The sequence below is a fragment of the Ochotona princeps genome, chromosome 1 (genome assembly GCF_030435755.1).
Source record: "Ochotona princeps isolate mOchPri1 chromosome 1, mOchPri1.hap1, whole genome shotgun sequence".
Lineage (NCBI taxonomy): Eukaryota > Metazoa > Chordata > Mammalia > Lagomorpha > Ochotonidae > Ochotona > Ochotona princeps.
The window spans coordinates 16413144-16433682 of record NC_080832.1 but is presented as its reverse complement, the minus strand read 5'-3'; the positions used below and the strand labels follow the sequence as shown (position 1 = coordinate 16433682).

Here is a 20539-nt window from a genome sequence, read left to right as displayed (position 1 = left end):
CTTGATCGAAGCGCCATATTTGCTTGATGAAGCCTCAGGGAGATGGTAATGCTTTGGAATCACCCAAAATGGTCACGTGTCGTGCTTTTTATTTGCTCGTTCAGTTTTCGTTTGGGTCAGCAACATGCATGACATTTTGGAATTGTGTCCATGTTTTGGAATTCAGCACCTCCCTTCCCCCAAGACATGTTTTCAACCGCATGGCCATTCCATTGACCAGCCCCTCATGAACAGCACCTGTCTGAATCCGTGTTCTAGTTGTCTCTGCAGAAGCAGCGTGGATTAGAAAAGAGCCTCCTTTCGGCTTAATAGATTTGAGATTGCTGAGTCAAAATCGGTCCATTGCTGTTTCGCTTTTGCTTTATAACCCATTTTTCTGTTTTGAACAAGCACTGTTTTGAGAACTACTTGATCATGCAAAAAAAACCTGATTAGTTCGAGCAATGTTTATTGTCATATTCTTCAGCAGTCCTCCCTCTGATAAAAAGAGGCATTTGTCGCAGGTATCTTAGCATTTCCCTAGAAGAGGTTTTAGTTGGTAGTGATGAAAACCCACCCATTCTTTACTTTCAGCTTTTTATTGTAACAATAAGTGCGTACAGCAGGCGTATGAAAGCTGCAGTGAGCTTCTAATTGATTGCAGGCATAGTTTCCACATAAATTCTTGGCAAGTTATTTCCTATGCATCACAAAGAACCCGCTGGGATCTGGAGTCGCAGGCATCTGGGTGCCATATTGTGTCACAGAGCTGGGAATCCCAGGAAAGGAACTGTGCTCAGCATCACTGCCTTTACGAAAAGGAGAAAATGCATTTGGCATTAGAAGCTGGAAAGGGAAAATTCATGGTCAAAATTTGTCTTGAGATTGCCCACGTAGGCGACTTGGTGTTTTCTTGTATAGAGACACGTTTCCATAGAGTAGCCATGGGTTCAGATAGGTTGGTTCACCTAAAGGATGTCTCACTATGATAGGGCGATTGCCATAGTGGCTGGCCGCCGTGAATGTTGGCCGCTCTGAGCTGCCTGCTCTAACTGCCAGCCCTTCCACTGTGGTTCATTCTTGGGAAGCTCTTGTTTTAGAACGGAATTCCTGGATCCCAGGTCCAGAATGGAGTTCCAGTCCTTCATTTGCACATTTGCAATGTTGAGAAAGTCTAAATGGCTTTGTCCTGGTTGTTGGGGCCAGCTACCATGTTCTTAGTGTATCCTTAGTGGAAACTTATGGGAAAAACAATAGACCATCTGTTTGGTGCCAAACAACATACTCTAAGTCTGCCAACAGCTAATATGTAGATACTATTTTGCTAATGAGGACTGCAATGCTCAGAGAGTTCAAGTGCTTTTCCTGTGGTCACATAGGAAGTGACAGAACCAGGAATTGTGTGATTTCAAACACCTGGGATGTTCCTGCTTTCTCAATTCCAGTTGATGTCTGTCTTAAGCATATTTATTATAAATCAGCCCTGTGTACAGCATGCATTGTTTTTTAATGTCTGAGAAACACTGCCAAAGATGCTGTTTAACTTTCATGACCCAGTAAGTCTAAAAGGAGAATTCACTGTAAACAAGACAGTGTACTTTTGCGGGGCTGGGCATCAAAAAACAATAGCACATTTGACCCAAGTCGTGGAAGTAGAGCATCAGAGGCCGTCTTAGCAGTTCTGGAAGGGCAGCTCCAACACCGGGGATGTTTTCATTCTCCACAGCATCCGTGTCCTTCGTGTTGAAATGTAGAGAATGTGGCAGACAGTCACTCAGTCGGCCCATCGCTTTCTGGGCAAACAGTGTTCACCTCTGGGAGCGAAAGGGAGGAAGGGAAATGATTGGTTGGCCAGTTCTGTGGGAAAGTGAGCTACACTTGAGGCTAGCAGGGAGACACAGCAAGTGCTATCCCCTGGGGCAGGGGTATCGGCCCTACATCTTCTCCAGGCAATTTCAGACTAAAGACTGTTAGATATGCCTGCTGCTGGTGGCAGAGCCAGAGATTCTGAGAGGGACTTCCAGGACCACCAAGCATAAAGAACCTGAATGCATATCCATTCATTATCTCTGCTACTAGGAGCTGGGAGCCAGGGGACTGACAGTTGGTCTGGGTGCTGGACCCAGGACTCTCATAGCACTGAACTTGCACAGGATTTTATTGCATTTCGATGTCTGTGTGTAGGTTTTGAGCAGTTGGTTTTGCATGAACCTCGGATGTAGGCTGAGTCCCAGTAGGCCGTGAAAGGGCAACTTGAGCGAACCATGTATGTTTCCTTCCCCTAATCATTTCTCGTTGCCTCCTTTCATCCTGTACACGCATTTGTGATTCAGCGATGTCCTCCAAGTGGGAAATGTATTGGGTTGGTGCACTGCTCTCTGACGTAAGCGTAACTGGATCGTTTTGCCCTGCCCTCCCCTCCCCACAGAGAACCTGCAGTTTCGGAGGCTTTGACCTGACCAACCGCTCTCTGCATGTTGGAAGTAACAACTCGGACCCCATGGTGAGTACACGTGAGCACGAGGTCGGGGCGTTTGTACTCAGGGGACCAGCGGGGCCCTTTCTGTGTCTTTTCAGAATTGACACTGGCAATATTTCTTGGCAGTCCTGAATCATATTTGGATAGAAGCTCACCTTCATCTTTTATTTAAAGATTTATTTATTTGAAATGCAGAGTTAGCAAAAGAGAGACAGACAGACACAGAAAGAGGTTGATCTTCCATCTTCTGGTTCACTCCCCAAGTGGCCACAAAGGCTGGGGCTGGTCCAGAGCGAAGCCAGGAGCTTCATGCAGGTCTCCCATGAGGGCGCCAGGGCAGTTCTGACTCATCACTCTCCAGTGGGATACATGGTGTCTGTGCCTTTCTCTTCCCATTCCTGTCTCTCTCCTCTTCCCAGAGCCACACGTTCCCTTTAGTGTTTCTGTTTCTGTTTTTTGTTTTGTTTTGTTTTGTTTTGTTTTCAAATAACCAGTCTGGACAACTGTGACTTGTGTGTCCCAGTCCTTCATGTGTACCAGTTGCATGCTTGTGGTGGTTACTGGGTGCGTGGACTAGTTGCATGCATGTGGTGGTTACTGGGTGCGTGGACTAGTTGCATGCATGTGGTGGTTACTGGGTGCGTGGACTAGTTGCATGCATGTGGTGGTTACTGGGTGCGTGGACTAGTTGCATGCATGTGGTGGTTACTGGGTGCGTGTACTAGTTGCATGCATGTGGTGGTTACTGGGTGCGTGTACTAGTTGCATGCATGTGGTGGTTACTGGGTGCGTGTACTAGTTGCATGCATGTGGTGGTTACTGGGTGCGTGGACTAGTTGCATGCATGTGGTGGTTACTGGGTGCGTGGACTAGTTGCATGCATGTGGTGGTTACTGGGTGCGTGTACTAGTTGCATGCAGGATGGAGGCCCACGATTTGGATAGAAAGGACACAGACGAACATTGGACCTCGTAGGTGGCTCTCTGGAATTAAACATCGGGTGATTTTTATACCCCCCCTCAAAAAAGGAAATCCATATATGTGCAGCATCTTTTAAAAATGGTTCAGATTATGACGAACATATGCATGGACTTCAAAGATAAATCAAACCAAATTTAAAAGCCAAAATTAGCTTAGTATTTATTTCCATTTTTCTATGAGATTTTTGAAGTGCAATTTACATGAAGTGTTTGAGCATTCCCTAGAAGAATTGTAATATTTGATTTTAATATCAACTATTGATTCCATTAGCCAATAATTTTGTCAGTCCTTTAGGAAATATTTCCCCTTTTTAAATTTTTTTTTTTCTACTTACTTGAAACAGTTACAGAGGGAGAGGAGGAGACAGAGATCTATCCACTGGTTCACTCTGCGAGCGTCCGTAATGGCTGCCGTTGTGCTGATCTGAAGCCAGGAGCCAGGAACTTCTTCCAGATTTCCCACATGGGTGCAGGGGACCCATCCTGGGGCCATTTTCTGCTACTTTCCCAGGCACATCAGCAGGGAGCTGGGTTAGAAGCAGGGCAGCTGGGACTTGAACCAGCGCCTGTGAGGAGTGTGGTGCCCCAGGTGGCATCATTACCCGCTGCACCACAGCACCAGCCCAGTCTTGTTTCATTTTGTTTTTCCTTTTCCCTTCTTCCTTTCTTGGAAGGAAGTTCTTTAGTGCAAAATCCAATGAGATAACTCCAAGCACAGGTCCAGGAAATGGACATGGGCTCAGGAGGTGGCCGCGTGATGATGGTTGCTGTACCTTGAGAGTTTATGTTTTTGCCCCTGTTGGCATTCCCTGCACTGCTGTTGAAACGCACCCACGCTGAGTGTTTAAAACGGTGGGAAAAGTAAACTCAGAAAAGAATGCACTAAGATGAGATGTAAAAATGACTCACATCCCGCTATAAACCAACAGAACCTGGGTTTTAATTTTTCATCAGAAAGGTAAATAAATAGCCCCATGTTAACGCAGGAAAAACCTTCAGGGTTACAAGGAATGCTAATTTTTTTCTGAGAGCAACAACGTTAGTGAGTCCAGTAATAAAATATTGGTTCTGGGCTTCGCCGTCTGAGACTCAAGGCGCTCGTGCTGTTTCATTTTGCAGGGCAAAGAAGGCGATTTTGTGTACAAGGACATAATCAAATCCCCCACCGCCTCTCGCATCTCTCTGGGGAAAAAGGTGAAGTCGGTGAAAGAGACCATGAGGAAGAGAATGTCGAAAAAGTACAGCAGCTCTGTCTCCGAGCAGGTCGGTGTCTGCCCTTCTGTCCAGCTGCTGGCCCATCTGAGATGCCAAACGGCACTGCACGCTGTGCCCGCTGACAGCCATGCTTGATTTCTGTAGACAAACCTTCACAAGACACTCTGCCGGGTGCTAGGAATACAGATCACAGCCCTGCCTCCCACGAGGCTGCTTCGAAGAAAGTCACAGAAAGATTGATTTCTTTCAAAGGCAGAATGACAGAGAGAGGGGCATTTTCCAGGCGCTCATTCACTCCCCAAAAGGCCACAATGGCCAGCGCTGGCCCAGGCTGTGGCCGGGAAAGTAGGAGCTCCTTCTGGGGCCCCCAGAAGGCTGGCAGAGACCCAGGTACTCTGGCCGGCATGCATTGCCTTCTAGCACATTAGCTTGGAGTCGGCTCGGAATTGGAGGCGTTGGGACTTGTACTCCAATATGGGGGTAAAGAATTCAGTGTTGCAAGCAGCTGGTTGACCCGCTAGTTTTCAGAACTTCTTAGCTCCCAAATGAATTTCTAGCTTAACTGAAATTTCGCCGGAATTTCTGAACCAGCCTCCTAGGAACAAAGCAAAGCAGAGACAGCCCACATGCAGAGACGACGACTGGTGCGCTAGTTGAAATCTGAGCACAGATGCAGATCTTTAGGTTTTTAGAAAAGTCAGGTGCTAGATCAGATCGTCTTGGGCAGCAGACTTTTCAGGCGTAACCTAAGTTGGTCTCTAACTCCGAGAAATAAAAACACTGCCCAGTTACTGGAATTAAGTAGCAATCCAGCTTCTACAGGCAACATCTTCTCTAATGGGCCCCATTTATTGCCATTAAGATAGTACCAGACAGGTTCCCTGCTCCCAGCTCTGAAATTTCATCACCAGAACTGTGGCCACTTTCTTGTCTCAGTGACACTTGCAAAGGGGATCTTACAGTGATTTTTGACCATTGTTTCTAACACTACCCTGGTATAGTTTTAGTGCTCATTTTGTGCCTGTTGAAGTGCCTGGATGTGTCTCCTTCACATTTGTGGAGAATTTTGCTTTATATTCCTAGTAGCAGCAGCAAGGAAAGCAGAATTTTTCTGTTCTACTGCTGCCCTCTGGTGGGCTTAGTGTGCCATGCAGTTCCCAGTCTCCATGGCCATGAATGCACTTGGACTCAAAGCAAGCTGACTGGTCTTGACTCTTCTACCGTGAATGCTCCCTGACGGGATTGAATGTGGTGATACTGGGTTGGACCAGAGCATGGTGAGGCTGGGGATGTTACACAGGCCGGCCCCAGCATGGAAAACCTCCCCCGCTCCCCCACAGTGCCCACCCTTCCAAGGGAGACCATGATTCAGCCATCATGAGAATATCTCAACTGCCTTCCTTGGGTCTTCCCCAGGAGCCCCGCCTTTTCGTGTGCTTGTCTGTCAGGGTAAGCAGGGCATGGTGATTCTGTCTTTCCGCCCAGTGATGGAGAAATCACATGCTCCTTTGCATCAGACTGTGCCAGTGCCAGCCTTGGTACTCATTTACACACTTCAGTTTTAACACCATTTGAAATACACCTCTGTAATTTTACTACTATACAGCAATATGACACTTTTAGCTCCCTGAATTTTTTTTTTCTAGATTTATTTTCTTAGAGGGAAGAACACAGAAATAGCCCATATACTGATTCACTTCCCAAATGGCTGGGGCCAGGTCAGGTCGAAACTAGGATGCCGGCGCTTTTTCCAGGTCTTCTTCATGGGTGCAGGGGCCCAAGCACTTGGGCCATCCTCTGCTGCTTTCCCAGGCCTGTTAGCAGGGAGCTGCAGCAGAAGTGGAACAGGCAGGACACGAACCAGTGCCTGTAGGCGATGCCAGCACCACAGGCAGTGATGTTCCATTAACACTGTCCAAGTATTTGCTTGCAATGTGCACACGTTCCCCTGTTATTTGAATCATCCGTAGGACCTAATTCGATGCAGGTGCTCTGGAAATAGTTGATACTTTGTGATGGGCAGGGAGTGATGGCCTCGACAGGAGGCCTGCAGGTGGTCAGCACACAGGTGCAGCTCTTGGGCTGGGAACACATTTTTGATCTGAGCTTGGCTGAGTCTGCAAGGGCAGAACCGGCAGACATGGATTGTCAGCTGTTTTCTGGGCTCTGAGTTTGGTATTTTCTTTTTCTAGTTCCAATAATTTGTAACAATAGGACCATAAGAATCTACCTAGGTTGTTTTGTTTTCCCCAAGGAATATACTTTTAGTGTAAATGTTTCCTTCAAATGAAGTAGCATTTGCCAGTACTTCCAGATACTGCCTTAACAGAGTATATTTGATAGGCATTCAGACTCTAGCCTCAGTACCAGGCTGTTGGGTGTACTAACAGACTTACAACGATGTGGCTAAGACAGAGTTCTCTATAAGATTTCAAGATTTTTTTTTTCAACTGTGAAAGTCACTGTCAAGTGCACTGCTTCATCAACAGAATCATGAGGCATGAGTTTAAGAACTAAGCAAGGATAGAAGGTAAAAGAATATCCAGAATCCATCAGGGCTGTGAAGGTCTGCTTGAGTGAGTTGAGGGCCACACTGCCGAGAATGGTGTCCATGCTGGAGGAACGCAACATTATTGATGTCATTCCAGGACTCTGGCCTTGATGGAGCACCGAGTCCCCCCGCGTCCACAAAACCTGACTCGGAGCACACGGACAAGCCCAGGCTCAAGGCAGGAGGCTCTGTGGAAAGCCTGCGGAGCTCTCTGAGCGGCCAGAGCTCGATGAGTAAGTGCACCTGCTAACTATAGATGAGCGATGCCTCGGGGGTCCCAGCCAGACTCCTGGAGTCCTGCTGGTGCAGTAGGGGGGCATGGAGCAGTGGCACAGAGAGCTGCCATTGAACTTCATAGCAAATGGGGACCCTGTCTCAAAGGGATGCTGTAGAGAATAGGGGAGAAGATGAGCAACAAAGCAGGGTATCGGGCAGCGGAGTGGAGTGGGAGTGTTACCGACACACTTCAGAGCTGCTCCAGGGCTGCGAGTGGGCCAGTGTGGCCAAATGCTGCGGGGGAAGAAGGCAGGTTTCTTGCACTCTCCAAGTTTGTATTCCTGTCTGTAAGTGAGGAGGAAAAAGACTACCCATGAACAAATGCAAGATCATGTACTGGAGGCTGCAGCTTCTTCCTTTGGGGAGTTCCCATGATGTGTGGATCCCCAGAGCAGGAGGGTGTGATGAGGGACCCCGTAACCCCAGAAAAGCGGGGCCCTGCCTTTGTCCCAGGAGACAGCCCAGGACCCAGCTGTGTGGGAAGTGTGTGACCCTCCTAACTCTGACACTGTCTGCACAGGTGGGCAGACGGTAAGCACCACCGACTCCTCGACCAGCAACAGGGAAAGTGTCAAGTCAGAGGACGGAGATGACGAGGAACTGCCGTACCGGGGCCCCTTCTGTGGGCGCGCCCGGGTGCACACGGACTTCACCCCTAGCCCCTATGACACGGACTCGCTCAAGCTCAAGGTGAGTCTCACCCTGGCCTCCAAACACTTTACCTGCTTTGAGTCCCAACTTCTCGCCCCCATGATCCACTGAGGCTTTGGAGGAACACATCGACCCAAGAGCCAGTCCGTGTTGGAGGCAGAGGAGGCTCACATGGCAGCTCCTGGGTTGCCACTGCTGTGTCCCCTGGCTCCACAACCCTGGTTTTCCATCTGCAGAAAGAACACTGCTGTCAGGGAGGGGGAACAGCTCGGGTCCCACAGGATGGAGGAGGCTGTTCTAGGAGAGGGATGACCCCTGGCATATGACTGATGGAAAATCAGCTCTAGTTAGGGCACTGGCACGGGGTATTCAGAGAGCCAGTGGGCAGCCTGGCTTGGAACAGCAGGAGACAGCACAGGGCACATGGTGTCTGTGGCCCAGCCATGTACACAACCCAGCATGGTCAGAGACGCTCCCTGTGGCACCCCAGTCCACGGCCGGGTGACTCGTACACCTGTTCCATGAGATGTCCCCGATGGCATGCTCTTTGTTCTTCCCTGGGCCACAGAAAGGAGACATCATCGATATCATCAGCAAACCGCCCATGGGAACCTGGATGGGCCTGCTGAACAACAAGGTCGGCACGTTCAAGTTCATCTACGTGGATGTACTTAACGAAGAGGAGGAGAAACCCAAACGGCCCACCCGGAGGAGGAGAAAGGGAAGGCCTCCACAGCCCAAATCAGTAGAGGATCTTCTCGATCGCATTAACCTGAAGGTCAGTGTGGCCCTTCGCCAAGCAAGCACCTTCCAGGGCAGGCTCAGAGGGCGTTGTCAGACAAGGGTGGCCCACTGCCAGGATGCGTGTGCATACCCTTGGAGATCGTTGCCAGCGCCTCCTGCTTGGCCTGTCCTCTGCTGTGGATCACAGCGCAGCCCCGGGTCAGAAGGTGTTTCTCTAAAGGCTATCAGCACCGTGCCTTGACGTGCTATGCCACTGGGATGTGAGGAGACTCCCAGCCCAGCCAGACAGGTGCAGTACCAGGCTGGGTCTACAGTGGGAAGGCTCTGCTTCTTCCATCCCACACCCCTTTGCTCCTGAGGAACTGGTTTTCTAAGTCACATTGCAATGATTCTATAAAGGAGACATGACTTTCCTCCACTGTGTACCCGGTGACATTGAAGTAGCCAGGCTCACGTGCTGGACACAGTCCCGACACCCGCCAGTGGAATCCATTGCATGTATAGTCTCTAACTTCTCTCTGCTCAGCTGGAGGACCAGCAGGTAAGGACTATTACAAGTGATGCTTAGGGATCTTTGGATCAGCATAAAGATGAGCACAGAGAAGAGCTGAGCTGTCGTGGCTTATTGTTGATCTTGTATTTTTCCACGCTGCCAGGCATCTGACTCACTGTGGCTTCTTTCTCCCAGGAGCACATGCCCACATTCCTGTTCAATGGCTATGAGGATCTGGACACCTTTAAGCTCCTGGAGGAGGAAGACCTGGATGAGTTAAACATTAGGGACCCAGAACACAGAGCTGTCCTCTTGACGGCCGTGGAGCTGTTGCAGGAATACGACAGTAAGTCCCTCTACCCTTAGCAGGGTTCCTTCCTGGTCACTCCCATTGTCCGGTCCCGAGCAGGCTGCCCACAAGCTGCCAGCAAGTGCGTATGCCCCTGCGGTCAGTCCTTCTCCTTACGACCCAAGGTGAATGTCACACTGTCGCACAACAAGTCACATAAATTCCCGATACAGACGTTCGTGTTAACTTGGGAGCAAAAAAAGAAAACCTTATTGAGGATACATCTCCTGGCACATTCCCAGGCAGTAGCTAAGGGTAGCGCTGTACCAGGCATGTGGGACACCTGAACTGCACTGCTGTAAAGAAGCCAGGAGCCTTCAGCTCAGTCCTGTCCTGGGATTCACAGAGTATATCCAAAGATATACTCAAGCAACATGTGGTTTTCTTGTTGAACAGGTTGGCTGTTAAATGTCTTAGTACATTTTGTGTCTGTAACAAAATCCCTGAGACAGGGTAATTTACGTTTAAAAAAAGTTTCTTTGCCAGCATTTGCTAAGCACCTGGTGAGAGGGTCTTCCTACTGCTTCATAGCATGGCTGAGGGCTTCTGGTGCACCAGCAGGTGGCTGGCTCAGGTCTCTCTTCCTCTTCTTGTGTCCTGGGGACCTTTCTCAGGCTCCACCATCCCCTCGATGTGGGGGTTGTCTCCAGCATGGGGACTTTGGGGGGACACAGCCTAACTGTGGCTGGGAGTGAGTGCCGTGTATCGGCATCCACTGCACAAACAGGAAGTGACCTGTGCTGGAGTGTGGAGAGCAGGGGGTTGCAGGTCGGCTTCCGAGTGTCCAGCCTGTGAGCAGCACTTGGCCAGCTCCCTGCTGTTACTCAGCGCAGTTGAATACACAGCATCCTTTGCTCCACCAACATATTTTCAAGTTACTTATTTTTATTAGAAAGGTAGATTTTCAAAGAGAGACAGAAATATCTTCTGTCCATTGGTTCATTCTCCACATGGTTGCGATGGCCAGAGCTGAGCCGATCCAAAGCCAGGAGCTTCTTCTGAGTCTCCCACACAGGGTCCCAAGGCTTTGGGCTGTCCTCGACTGCTTTCCCAGGCCACAAGCAGGGAGCTGGATGGGAAGCAGGGCCGCTGGGACATAAACTTGGTGCCAGTATGGGATCCCGGCACGTGCAAGGCAAGGACCTTAGTCACTAGGCTACCACGCCAGGCCCAGCCTACCTCCTTTTACCCAAGACCCTGACTCTAGACTTTGTGCGGACTTCTTATGATTTGAATGTAGATTTTAGTAATGGGATGAATCCTCTGTCTGGAAGAACTTTTGGTCCCCAGTTGTGTCTGCCGCAGAAGGGCTCTGCTAAGAGGCCAACACGTCACGCGCTCCATGCGGCTGCAGGGAGCAGGAGCAGGCTATCTGTCGCACTCCCATCCCTTTGGAGCCAGCCTGGTGGAGTCTGTTGGCCACTGCGTCCCCTCAGCTGCTGTCGCCAGGGACAGACCGCACCAGCTCTTCATCCTGGGTTGCCACGGATAGCTTAAAACCCTCATTCTGTTAGTCTCATTTTTCTGAATAACATGCTGGGCTAGAACAAAGGCCACGCCAAAGCCACAGGCACTTCAGCTCAATGAGGACATCACTCTACAACGTTCCAGACATTTCCATGGGGGAGGGAGTCAGTCATTGCTCTCGTTTGTCCAATTAGCCGATTTCTTTTTCACTAGTCTTTTAAAAAGAGCACGGTTAACCTGGAATTCTAACTTAAGGACCCTGGTCCCTGCCGTAATTTGTGTTCTAGAATGCTTTTCCATAGGAGAAGCGCCAACAGGAAGTGGTGAGCAGACAGTAGGAACGGCCAGCTTGTGTGCAGGGACGGGCATCTGTCTCCCCACGTGGCTATGCTGGTAACCTGAGACATGGCATCGCATTTCTGGCTTATTGATTAATCTTTGTGGATGTGGTTAGGGTAGGCAGTGGGTTAAAGAGAAAGGAAAAGAATGCAGTGCAATCAGGCGGGTGCAACTAGTGATTTCAGGTAGAAAATATGATCTTGGATTCTGTCTTATGTGACCGAGCACACACCGTTGTTTCTGGCTGTGACCTCTCTGTGTTTGGACGCCCCCAGCAGGGGCCAAGGCCACTGTTCTCGCTCCTCCCCAGCTTTCTGGCACTGCGGTGAACACTGCTGCCTCCTTTTCCTCATGAGACTCGCCTCCTAGCTCATCCCCATCAGCCTGTCTGTTCATTAGTTCATTCTGATCCAAGTTGCTTCCAGATGACTGGTTCGCTTCTAAAAGCAGCAGGCTTCAAGTCATCCAGTGGAACCACAGACAGCATCTGGCTGACGTCATAGCCCCTGCTCCCCACCTGTTCCGCCCCACCCGTGACTCCTTTCCCTGTGTTCGCCTTCTACAGGCAACAGTGACCAGTCGGGCTCCCAGGAAAAGCTGCTGGTGGACAGCCAGGGCCTGACCGGACACTCGCCCCGAGACTCCGGATGCTATGAAAGCAGTGAGAACCTGGAGAATGGTATGTCGGCCCATCTGTGCACCTGCTTTGACCAGACTGGGTTTCCTTCTGCAACACGACGATTCTGTCACGGTTAGGAACCCCGTGGTCACCCTTCCCTTCTTGTCCTCTTTCCAGTTCTCCCTGCCAGTCAGCTTCCCTCTCTCCCTCCCGCTGGCTGCCCATCCGAGGTTAATAAATCCCAGCTAAAATACTTGCAGCTGTAAAACCAAAACTGTAGGTCTCAAGTGCCCTTTTCTTTTACCAATAAAAGCCAGCATTTGGGTACTGGGAACGATTAAGACCACAAGAACAATTCACTAGACAATCCATCCATCAAGCACACCAGCGGGGGGCCTTGCCTGCCTCAGCTGCATTGCCCAAGTTGAGAGGCGGTTGCCATAGGATGATGGAGGCCACACGCTGTGTTTGTGGCTTCCCTATGCCAACAACCGGAAGCAGTTAATGAGAGATTTCAAAAAGCTTACCTGTGAAACAAGAGTTTTAAGTGGATTGGGGTCAGGTTACTGAATGTCCCCAGGAGGGTCTACGGTTTCCTCTTACAATCCTCAAATTCCCATTATAGTGTAAGAAGGTTCTCACTGCTCCAGTACCTCATTCTCCATTGAACCACTTGAAGACCATTATGAAAAATGCCCAGGTCTGCTCATTTGAGCTGCCATGGAATCCTATCTAGTGACCCATGTAAGGCTGTCTGTTGAGTGCCTACTGAAGCCGATTTTATAAACTGCTGGTTGTAATTCATTAGTAGGTTGTGAAATCAATTTAGTGGCTCATGTGGTGGGTGACCTTCTAATTTGATTCAGGGGTCCTGCCACTCACTCCCAGGGTTCTTGTACAGCCCTCCCCAAACCCTCACATCCAGATAGCGCCCCAATCAAGAGAAGAGATGGAAAATCCATTCAGTCTCTATCAACTTGAGAATCCTCCTGTAGATGCCTGAAGGGGCTGTTTTCCCTGGTAATAGCTTTTCCAGATCCCGGTACGTTGAGCATATGAGTTCCAGCTGTGCTAAGTGGCTCAGGATTTCACGACTCACTGGCAGAATGTCAGTGCCCCAAAAACGCGAGGTGCACCTGCTGAAGAACTGGATTAATAGCAGGCAGACCATACCCATCTGGCAGTATGCACAGAGTGTGAAACCAGAGCTCACTCAGGATTTTGTGTTAGGAAGTAAGGAAAAGGAAAGCCATGTTTTTCAAATTTTGCCCAAGGGCTTTGTAGGTGGATAGGGTTTGAGGGCTCAGATTCCTATTTGTAACCGGGGACATTTAACCACGTCTCTGCTTTGCCAATCACAGAGTTTTATGGGTTGATTTAGGTCTTATCAGTGAGTAGCAGAATGTCTGAGGGGGCTGCAGTTGTTACCCATCAGTCCTAGAGGCTAGAATTAGGCTTGACATGATGCATTTAATATAATCTGGGTTGGTTGGAAAGTCATGACATCATGGAAGAGGTCTGTTGTCCTCGTTGTCGATTGTTAACCAAGTGTATTCCCACAGCCCCAGGGCCCTCCTCCCTCTCCTCCCTCATCCATATAGCAAACAGAAGTTTCCACAGAGAAACCCTTCCGTGTTCTGCAAGTACCATTTCCCTCTTTCGGTGGGCACAACCCAGCCCTTTCCCCCGCCCTGCAGATCAGTTCTGTCCACAGCCTGGATTCTCCATGCTGCTTATTAACAAACAGGGGAGATTCCTTTAGGGGGAGATGCTCACATTCTAATCTAAAATGTTGACCAGCACAATAGATTACAAAGAAAACCCTGACTCCCGGGAGAGTGGCTTTCCAGAGATTCTTGCCAGCCACTTCTGTGTCTCTCCTAAACCTGGTGTGGGTTTAGGATTTTCCTTCTTCTAAAGGCCTGGAGTGATAGAATCACTTGGCTCACGAGTGTCCCGCTTAGGATACATATCTCACCCAGCAGACACGTTAACAGACACACACACCCATGTGTGTTTAAACTGCTGAGAACAAAGCGTGCGGCACAGTCGTCTGACCTGCAGGTTGTGCGTTTCCAGGCACGTTCATCCAGAGCAGCAGTTAGCATCAACCAGCCATCAGTAAATGCATAGACGATACCTGGTTCAAACTTGCTATCAGCCTGACATTTCTTTGTATTTTTATGTGAGACGCAGACAGACAGACAAACCTCTGCGTCTGCTGGCTCACTCCTCCAACTGCCTGCAACAGTCAGGGATGAGTCAGACCAAAACCAGGAGCCCAATCTGGGTCTCCCACGTGGGTAGCAGGGCCCCACCTGCTGACTCATGAGGTATGTTAGCAGGAAGCTCTGTGGGGAGTGGAAATGCAGAGATTGGAGCCAGGCACTGAGGCATAGGACGCGGGCATCCCAATAGCATTTTCACTGCTGGGCTAACTACCTACCGCTGGCAGCTTGTTCTAGCGCAAGATACTCTTTCCTGGAACCTGGAACCATGTGTTTTCTAATTTGTCTCTTTGCAAAGTGAAAATCACTTTCACTTCAGCCTATTTACATTTCTGAATGCTGGTTGGGAGCAGCTTTACCGAAGACGTGACTTGAGTGTGCACTGATCACCCTGTAGGGGGCGCCATATGTGGAGTCTTCCACAGCTGGTCTACTTCCCGTCAGTCTGGGCCTTGAAAAGCTGTTCGCCAGACAGAATTGCTGTTAGTGTGGCTTGTAATAGGTTATGGGTGATCAGCCTCTCTCACCAAGTGCAAGCTGGAACAGACATTACACCTAGGTTTATTTCATGGCCTTGTGCATGTATCTCCTTCCTAAAGAACCAGTTAATTTGTCACCCTGAGTTTAATAAGACCAAGAACTCATTCTAAAAATGGGCACCACCATACTCCAATTCAACAAAGGAATATGGAAATCCAAAGTTTCCATTATTCTAGCATCCATTTGATCCACTTTTTAAAACATGATTATAAAGCCATCCTCTTGTTCCACAGGCAAGAATCGCAGAAGCTGCCTCCTCCCCACCAAGCCGTCCACCGTGTGCAGCCTCAAGTCCTTCGGCAGGACTCCACGGGGCAACTACCCGACGCTGCCTCTGACAAAAGTCTCTGATGCCCGGAAGGAGGGAGAGGAGGAAGGGGGCAGGCTGGGCTGGGGTCTCACCCCGTGTGCCCCTAAAGCCTGTGCCCCACTGGCCTCCACTGGGGCCAGTAGAAACCGAAGGAGCCTCCCAGTCTCCATGTGTCGAAGCTTCGAGACCCTGGAAGGCCCCCAGACTGTGGAGACGTGGCCCCGGTCCCACTCCCTGGACAATCTGCAAGGAGAGCCAGACATGACCCAGGCCACCCCACGGATCGCGCCGGAAGTGCCCCGAAAGCCAGCCGACCCTGCGGCCAAGCTTCAGCAGCCAGAGCAGGCCTTGACCGCTGGCCCCGCATTGCCACAGACTCAAAGCAAGCGCTGTTCTGAGCCCCCAAAAATCACTCCCAAGAAGCCAGACAGCCCGGCAGTGGCCCCTGCCCAGGCCTCGGTGCTTCCCCCGGGCGTGCCCAGAAACTCTGATGCTCAGCCTCCTGGCGCTAAACATAGCATCACAAGGACGTCTCTCGAGGGTCCCAGGAAGGGACAAGATTTGGAAGGAACCAGCCACCCCGCGGGCACCAAAGAAGGGGTAGATACTGAGCACAGAGCCCCCGAGGCCAGAGCACAGCCCAGACATCCTGCACAGCCCCCACCCGTGCCTGCCAAGAAGAGCCGAGAGCGCCTGGCCAATGGGCTGCACCCCACTCCTGCAGGCCCCGATGCCCCCTGCCTGCCAGCCAAGAAGGGCAGCCTGCCCAGCCCCATAGGGCCCGGCGACAGTGTCCCCTCACCGGCCCCCAGGCCACCATCAGCACAGATGCAGGAGCCTGGCAGCCCCACCAGCGCCCGGCCGCCACCCTGGCTCTCGGAGCTGCCGGAGAGTGCCAGCTTGCAGGAGCACGGCGTGAGGCTGGGCTCAGCTCTGAGCAGGAAGATCTCCTGCCCCCGGGGAGCTGACCTGGAGACGCTCACGGAGAACAAGCTCCAAGCCGAGGGTATAGACCTCACGGAGGAGCCCTATTCCGACAAGGTATCTGGGGCCGGGTCTTTGTGCTTGTAGAGTGAGGCAGCTAGGCGGTGGCACACACTCCCTGCCACTGCCCTGACGTCGCTCGGGAGCATGGGCTCTAGGTTTAACACAGAACCTCATGGGGAGCTCCTGGCTTTGGCTTGTAGTTCCAGGCCAGCTAAACGCTGAAGAGAGGGCCTTCCACAGCCTAACTGGGTCCTGAAAGGAGCGATTTTGTGAGCAGAACTAAGTGTCCACAGCTCACCTGATCAGACTTCTCCCTCTTCACTTCCCTGTATTAAACCTCTGTAATCACCTCACAGTGAGGTGATTAAATCAAATGAATGTGAACATACTCAGGAAAGTATTCACAGTCCCCTTCAGCTGTGACCCAGGAACTGTACTGCTCACGTCTCTGTAGACAGGAGGGGAGAGCAGATAATACAGAGAACCCCCACTGTATACCCCCACTGTACCAAAAACACTTCGATCTATACGAAGAAGTTATTTCTCGTTCAAGAGAAACAATGTGCTGTGCCACTCGCAAAGCGGCGTTAGAGACAAATCCATAAGACACGTAGCTGCGTAACTCCTGAAAATGCATGCTTCCTTATAAGTTGCATCCTCCTGCCCTGAATGCCTTAGGCTGCTCTGCCTCCTCAATACTTCTTGAATGCATGAGAAATCTGCTGCAGAAAGCTGGTCTCGTGTGTGGCTGTGATCATTCTTTACAAGGGGCGGACAGAACGAAGAGTTTCTGGGGAGGAGGAGTCTAACCCTCAGCTATGAATCACACAGGCCCGAGAGAGGCGAACGCCCTGGCCCGTAAGCTGCAGGCCGGCTGCTCTGTACCGATACACCCAGGATGCTGACCTCAGTGAGATCGGGGTTGTTCAGCTCACGGCTTAGGAAGTGCGAGAGAGGACAGCCCCTTGGGCTTGGGGTCTGCTGAGGGTGGCTCTGCTGGAGCATGCGTGAAGGGGGTCCTTGGCTTTTTGACAACCCCCTTGGGCGTCATCTTCCCTGAGCATGCTATCCCTGGAGCACAAAACCTTCTGTAGGGCTACACGCCAGAAGTGGATTGCATTTCCGCTGTTAGAGCCACCAACCTAGGAGTTTGGGCTTCAAAACATCCAAGTTCAGAAGCCCGATCTTATCCCAATTGTATCACTTGCGGTCTCCTTTCATTGGGTTTCAAAACACTCTCCTAGGGCTCGTTAGTACTTGTAAGATTAGTCAGAACTTGGGGGGATCCTTGGCTGACGCCAACAGCCTGGTCCTACCCGAGGTCTGTGTTCTCTTGGGTGGCGCTCATGCCCCGTGCCTTCTCCTTGCAGCACGGCCGTTGTGGCATCCCCGAAGCCCTGGTGCAGAGATACGCCGAGGACTTGGAGCAGCCCGAGAGGGACATTGCCACCCACCTGGACCAGATCCGGGTGAAGCTGCTCCGGAAGCAGCACCGCATGGCGGTGAGCAACACAGGCTTCTGGTCCCTGCCCAGCGTGCTGCAGGGTACTGGCTTCTGCAGTTCCGGGCTGAGCTCTCGGAAGGCTTCTTCCAGCTGCAGAAAGGAGCCGCCCCCCACCCCCCCGGAGAGGGGTCAACCATGATGGGGTGGGGGGGACACTTTCCACGGTTCCAGCAGTATGAAAACATTGTCTAAAAAAAGATTTCCAAGGCAGATTGATGAGAGAGAGACCCCGGCATCCCATATAAAATGCTGATCCAAGTGTTGGTTGGTCCACTGTCAGTCCAGCTCCTTGATAGTAACCTGGGAAGAGCAGCAGCAGATGGACACTCTCTTCCACCTTCACTTTCTGTGACTTTGCCTTTCAAATAATTTTTAAAAACCTGTACAAAAAGAGAACAGTTAGTACATTATGTACTTGGAAATTGCTAAGGCAGAATATTTATTAGAATCGGAGTTCTCTACATGAAATCATGGTATGTGAGGTAATACATTTGTTAAGTAGATCAGCCACTCCACTAGTATACAAGCCTAAAAATGTGTTAAGTACCATAGATATATGGAATTTTGAATGTCAGTGTTAGAATATTTTGCTGTACATGTGTAACAGAGGAAGTACTTTTTTTAGATGTGTCATTTTAACATTTGTTTTCATCTACTTGAAAGGCGCAGTAACAGAATCAGACAGACAGATCTTCCATCCACTGCTTCATTCCCCAAGTGAAGGCCGGACCAGACCCAGGTCCTAGAGGCTCAAACTTGGCCTGGGTCACCCATTTGGGGACAGGGTCCTAAGCTTTAGAGCCATTGTCTGCCTTCCAGGACACATTCCAAGATTGGAAGCAGAGGTGCTAGAACTCGAACCAGCAAGTTGATATGAGATGGGGACATTCCAAGTGGGGACTTAACCCACTAAGCTTGTTCTCAAAGTCCATTTTGAAACCATATGGTTTTCAGTTATCTTGTCACAAGTATTCCTTGTCCACAAAGAATATTTTCTGTTAGTATTTTAAAGTGTTCTAGGTGAGTATATTGTAGTTTAGCTGATCTCGCATTGTGGAAATGTTTTCAAACTTTAATTAGATTTTTAGGAGTATAGAATGCCCCTGTTAAATTCTCAAGGAAACCCACTGTGATTTATTAAGTTTGAGAAAAATTCTCCATGGCTGACCTTGATCTTGTGACATGGCCTAGCTTTGTCACTTTTTTATGTTACTCTGGAATTGCAGTACTTCAATGCAATCACTTTGCCAAATGTCCTTGGCGAATTGGTTCCAGGAACCCCCAAGTCCATGTGTGTCCTAATCCCTAATACAAGATGGAACCCTAGGGGCAGACGCTGTGCAGCAGTTAGGGTGCTGCCTGGAGCACCCACATTCTGAGTTCCTGGGTGGAGGTCCAGCCCAGCTTCCTGCTGCTGTCAGCCCTGGGAGGCAGCACCTAATGCCTCCAGTACTTGAGTCCTTGCCATCTGCTTGGGAGACTCGGTGGCGTTCATGGCTCCTGGCTGCGGCCTCACCCCAGCTGCTGTGGGCTTTCTTTTGACAAGTGAATCAGCCCATGGAAGGAGTCTGTCTCTCTTGCGCTGCTTTTCAAATAAAGGGAATTTATTTTTCAATCAAAAGGTAATGAACAGATGTATTCTTTGCAGAGAACCTGCACACATCCAAGTACCTTCAGTCATCTCTAAGACTTAACAATACCTACCGCAAGGCCCTGTGGATGGAGTTACACTGCCTTGTAGGGAATAATGACAAGGGAGATTGGCCATGTGCAGTGGTTGTTTTCCAACCCCTCTCATCCCTTGGTTGATTGAAGCATCGTCATGGAGGCCGCGCTGTGTCATTATTCTTGGGGTCCTAAAACATGGCCGTCCAATGGCATATTTCAAACCTTCCTCACTTGCTTCTCTTTGTCCATCCAGATCCCAAGCGGTGGCCTCACGGAAATCTGCCGAAAGCCTGTGTCTCCTGGGAGCATCGCCTCCGTGTCCGACTGGCTCATTTCCATCGGCCTGCCCATGTACACCAGCACCCTCACTGCCGCGGGGGTCAGCACACTGAGCCAAGTGCCTTCTCTCTCTCCCACTTGCCTGCAGGCAGCCGGCATCACAGAGGAGCGGCACATCCGCAAGCTCGTGGCTGCAGCCAGGCTCTTCAGACTGCCCCCAGGGCCCGAGGCCACCGTGTAGCCAGCTCCCCGGGCCTGGGCCTCTCCGGACAAGACACCCTTCTCACTGTGCTGAGAGATGCAGTTCTGGACTCAGCACGTGGCCCACTAGAGTGGGCAATTTGGATGGAGGACGGAGGTCCCCTCCTCCAGAAGGAAACCAGCGTGGTTCTCTTTGACCCCCAAAGACAAAGACAAGCACTTACTTTGATTTTCAGAACATGGAAGAACCATGATGCAAACCGGCTGCGGATGTTGTGCCTGTCTCTGTTTGCTGTGGCAGAGGGCCTGGAGGAGAGGGTGGGACAGCCCAGCCCATTGCTCACTGTGCCCTTAACCTTGTTGGTCCTCCTGAGGCATGCCCGAGGACCAGACGGGCTTAGCTAGGCCAAAGTAACAGACGTGGGAGTAGTTACACGCTATTGACCATGCTCACAGGCTCAAGAGTTAGAACATCGTGGCTGTAACACAAGAAAACCAGTCCTGTTCTCCTTTAGATAAACAAGAGCATTTTAATCATTGCTTTCTAGCAATCAGCTTTTATTTGCCTTAATATGAGCTTTTAAGCATTTATCTAACTCATGTCCACAAACCCATCATCATAGTTCCAAACTTCCAGCTCCGACTGCCATTCGAACATGCCTGTGATGTCTTCAACAAAA

The 20539-nt window shown here is 50.4% G+C and overlaps 1 protein-coding gene across 5 annotated transcripts in view; it reads left to right on the top strand.

The window, feature by feature from the left end:
• The window catches only part of SASH1 (SAM and SH3 domain containing 1), a 264392-nt gene extending 244471 nt beyond the window's left edge, over positions 1-19921 (top strand). For all 5 annotated transcript variants that reach the window (XM_058666602.1, XM_058666534.1, XM_058666462.1 and 2 more), the window contains 10 exons: positions 2408-2482; positions 4558-4701; positions 7302-7437; positions 8001-8170; positions 8700-8909; positions 9564-9714; positions 12089-12202; positions 15144-16261; positions 17578-17709; positions 19633-19921. In XM_058666602.1, coding sequence (XP_058522585.1) covers positions 2408-2482; positions 4558-4701; positions 7302-7437; positions 8001-8170; positions 8700-8909; positions 9564-9714; positions 12089-12202; positions 15144-16261; positions 17578-17709; positions 19633-19899 — 2517 coding nt within the window. In that variant the 3' untranslated portion in view covers positions 19900-19921. The remainder of the gene's footprint in view (positions 1-2407; positions 2483-4557; positions 4702-7301; positions 7438-8000; positions 8171-8699; positions 8910-9563; positions 9715-12088; positions 12203-15143; positions 16262-17577; positions 17710-19632) is intronic.
• The last annotated feature ends 618 nt before the right edge of the window (positions 19922-20539 follow it).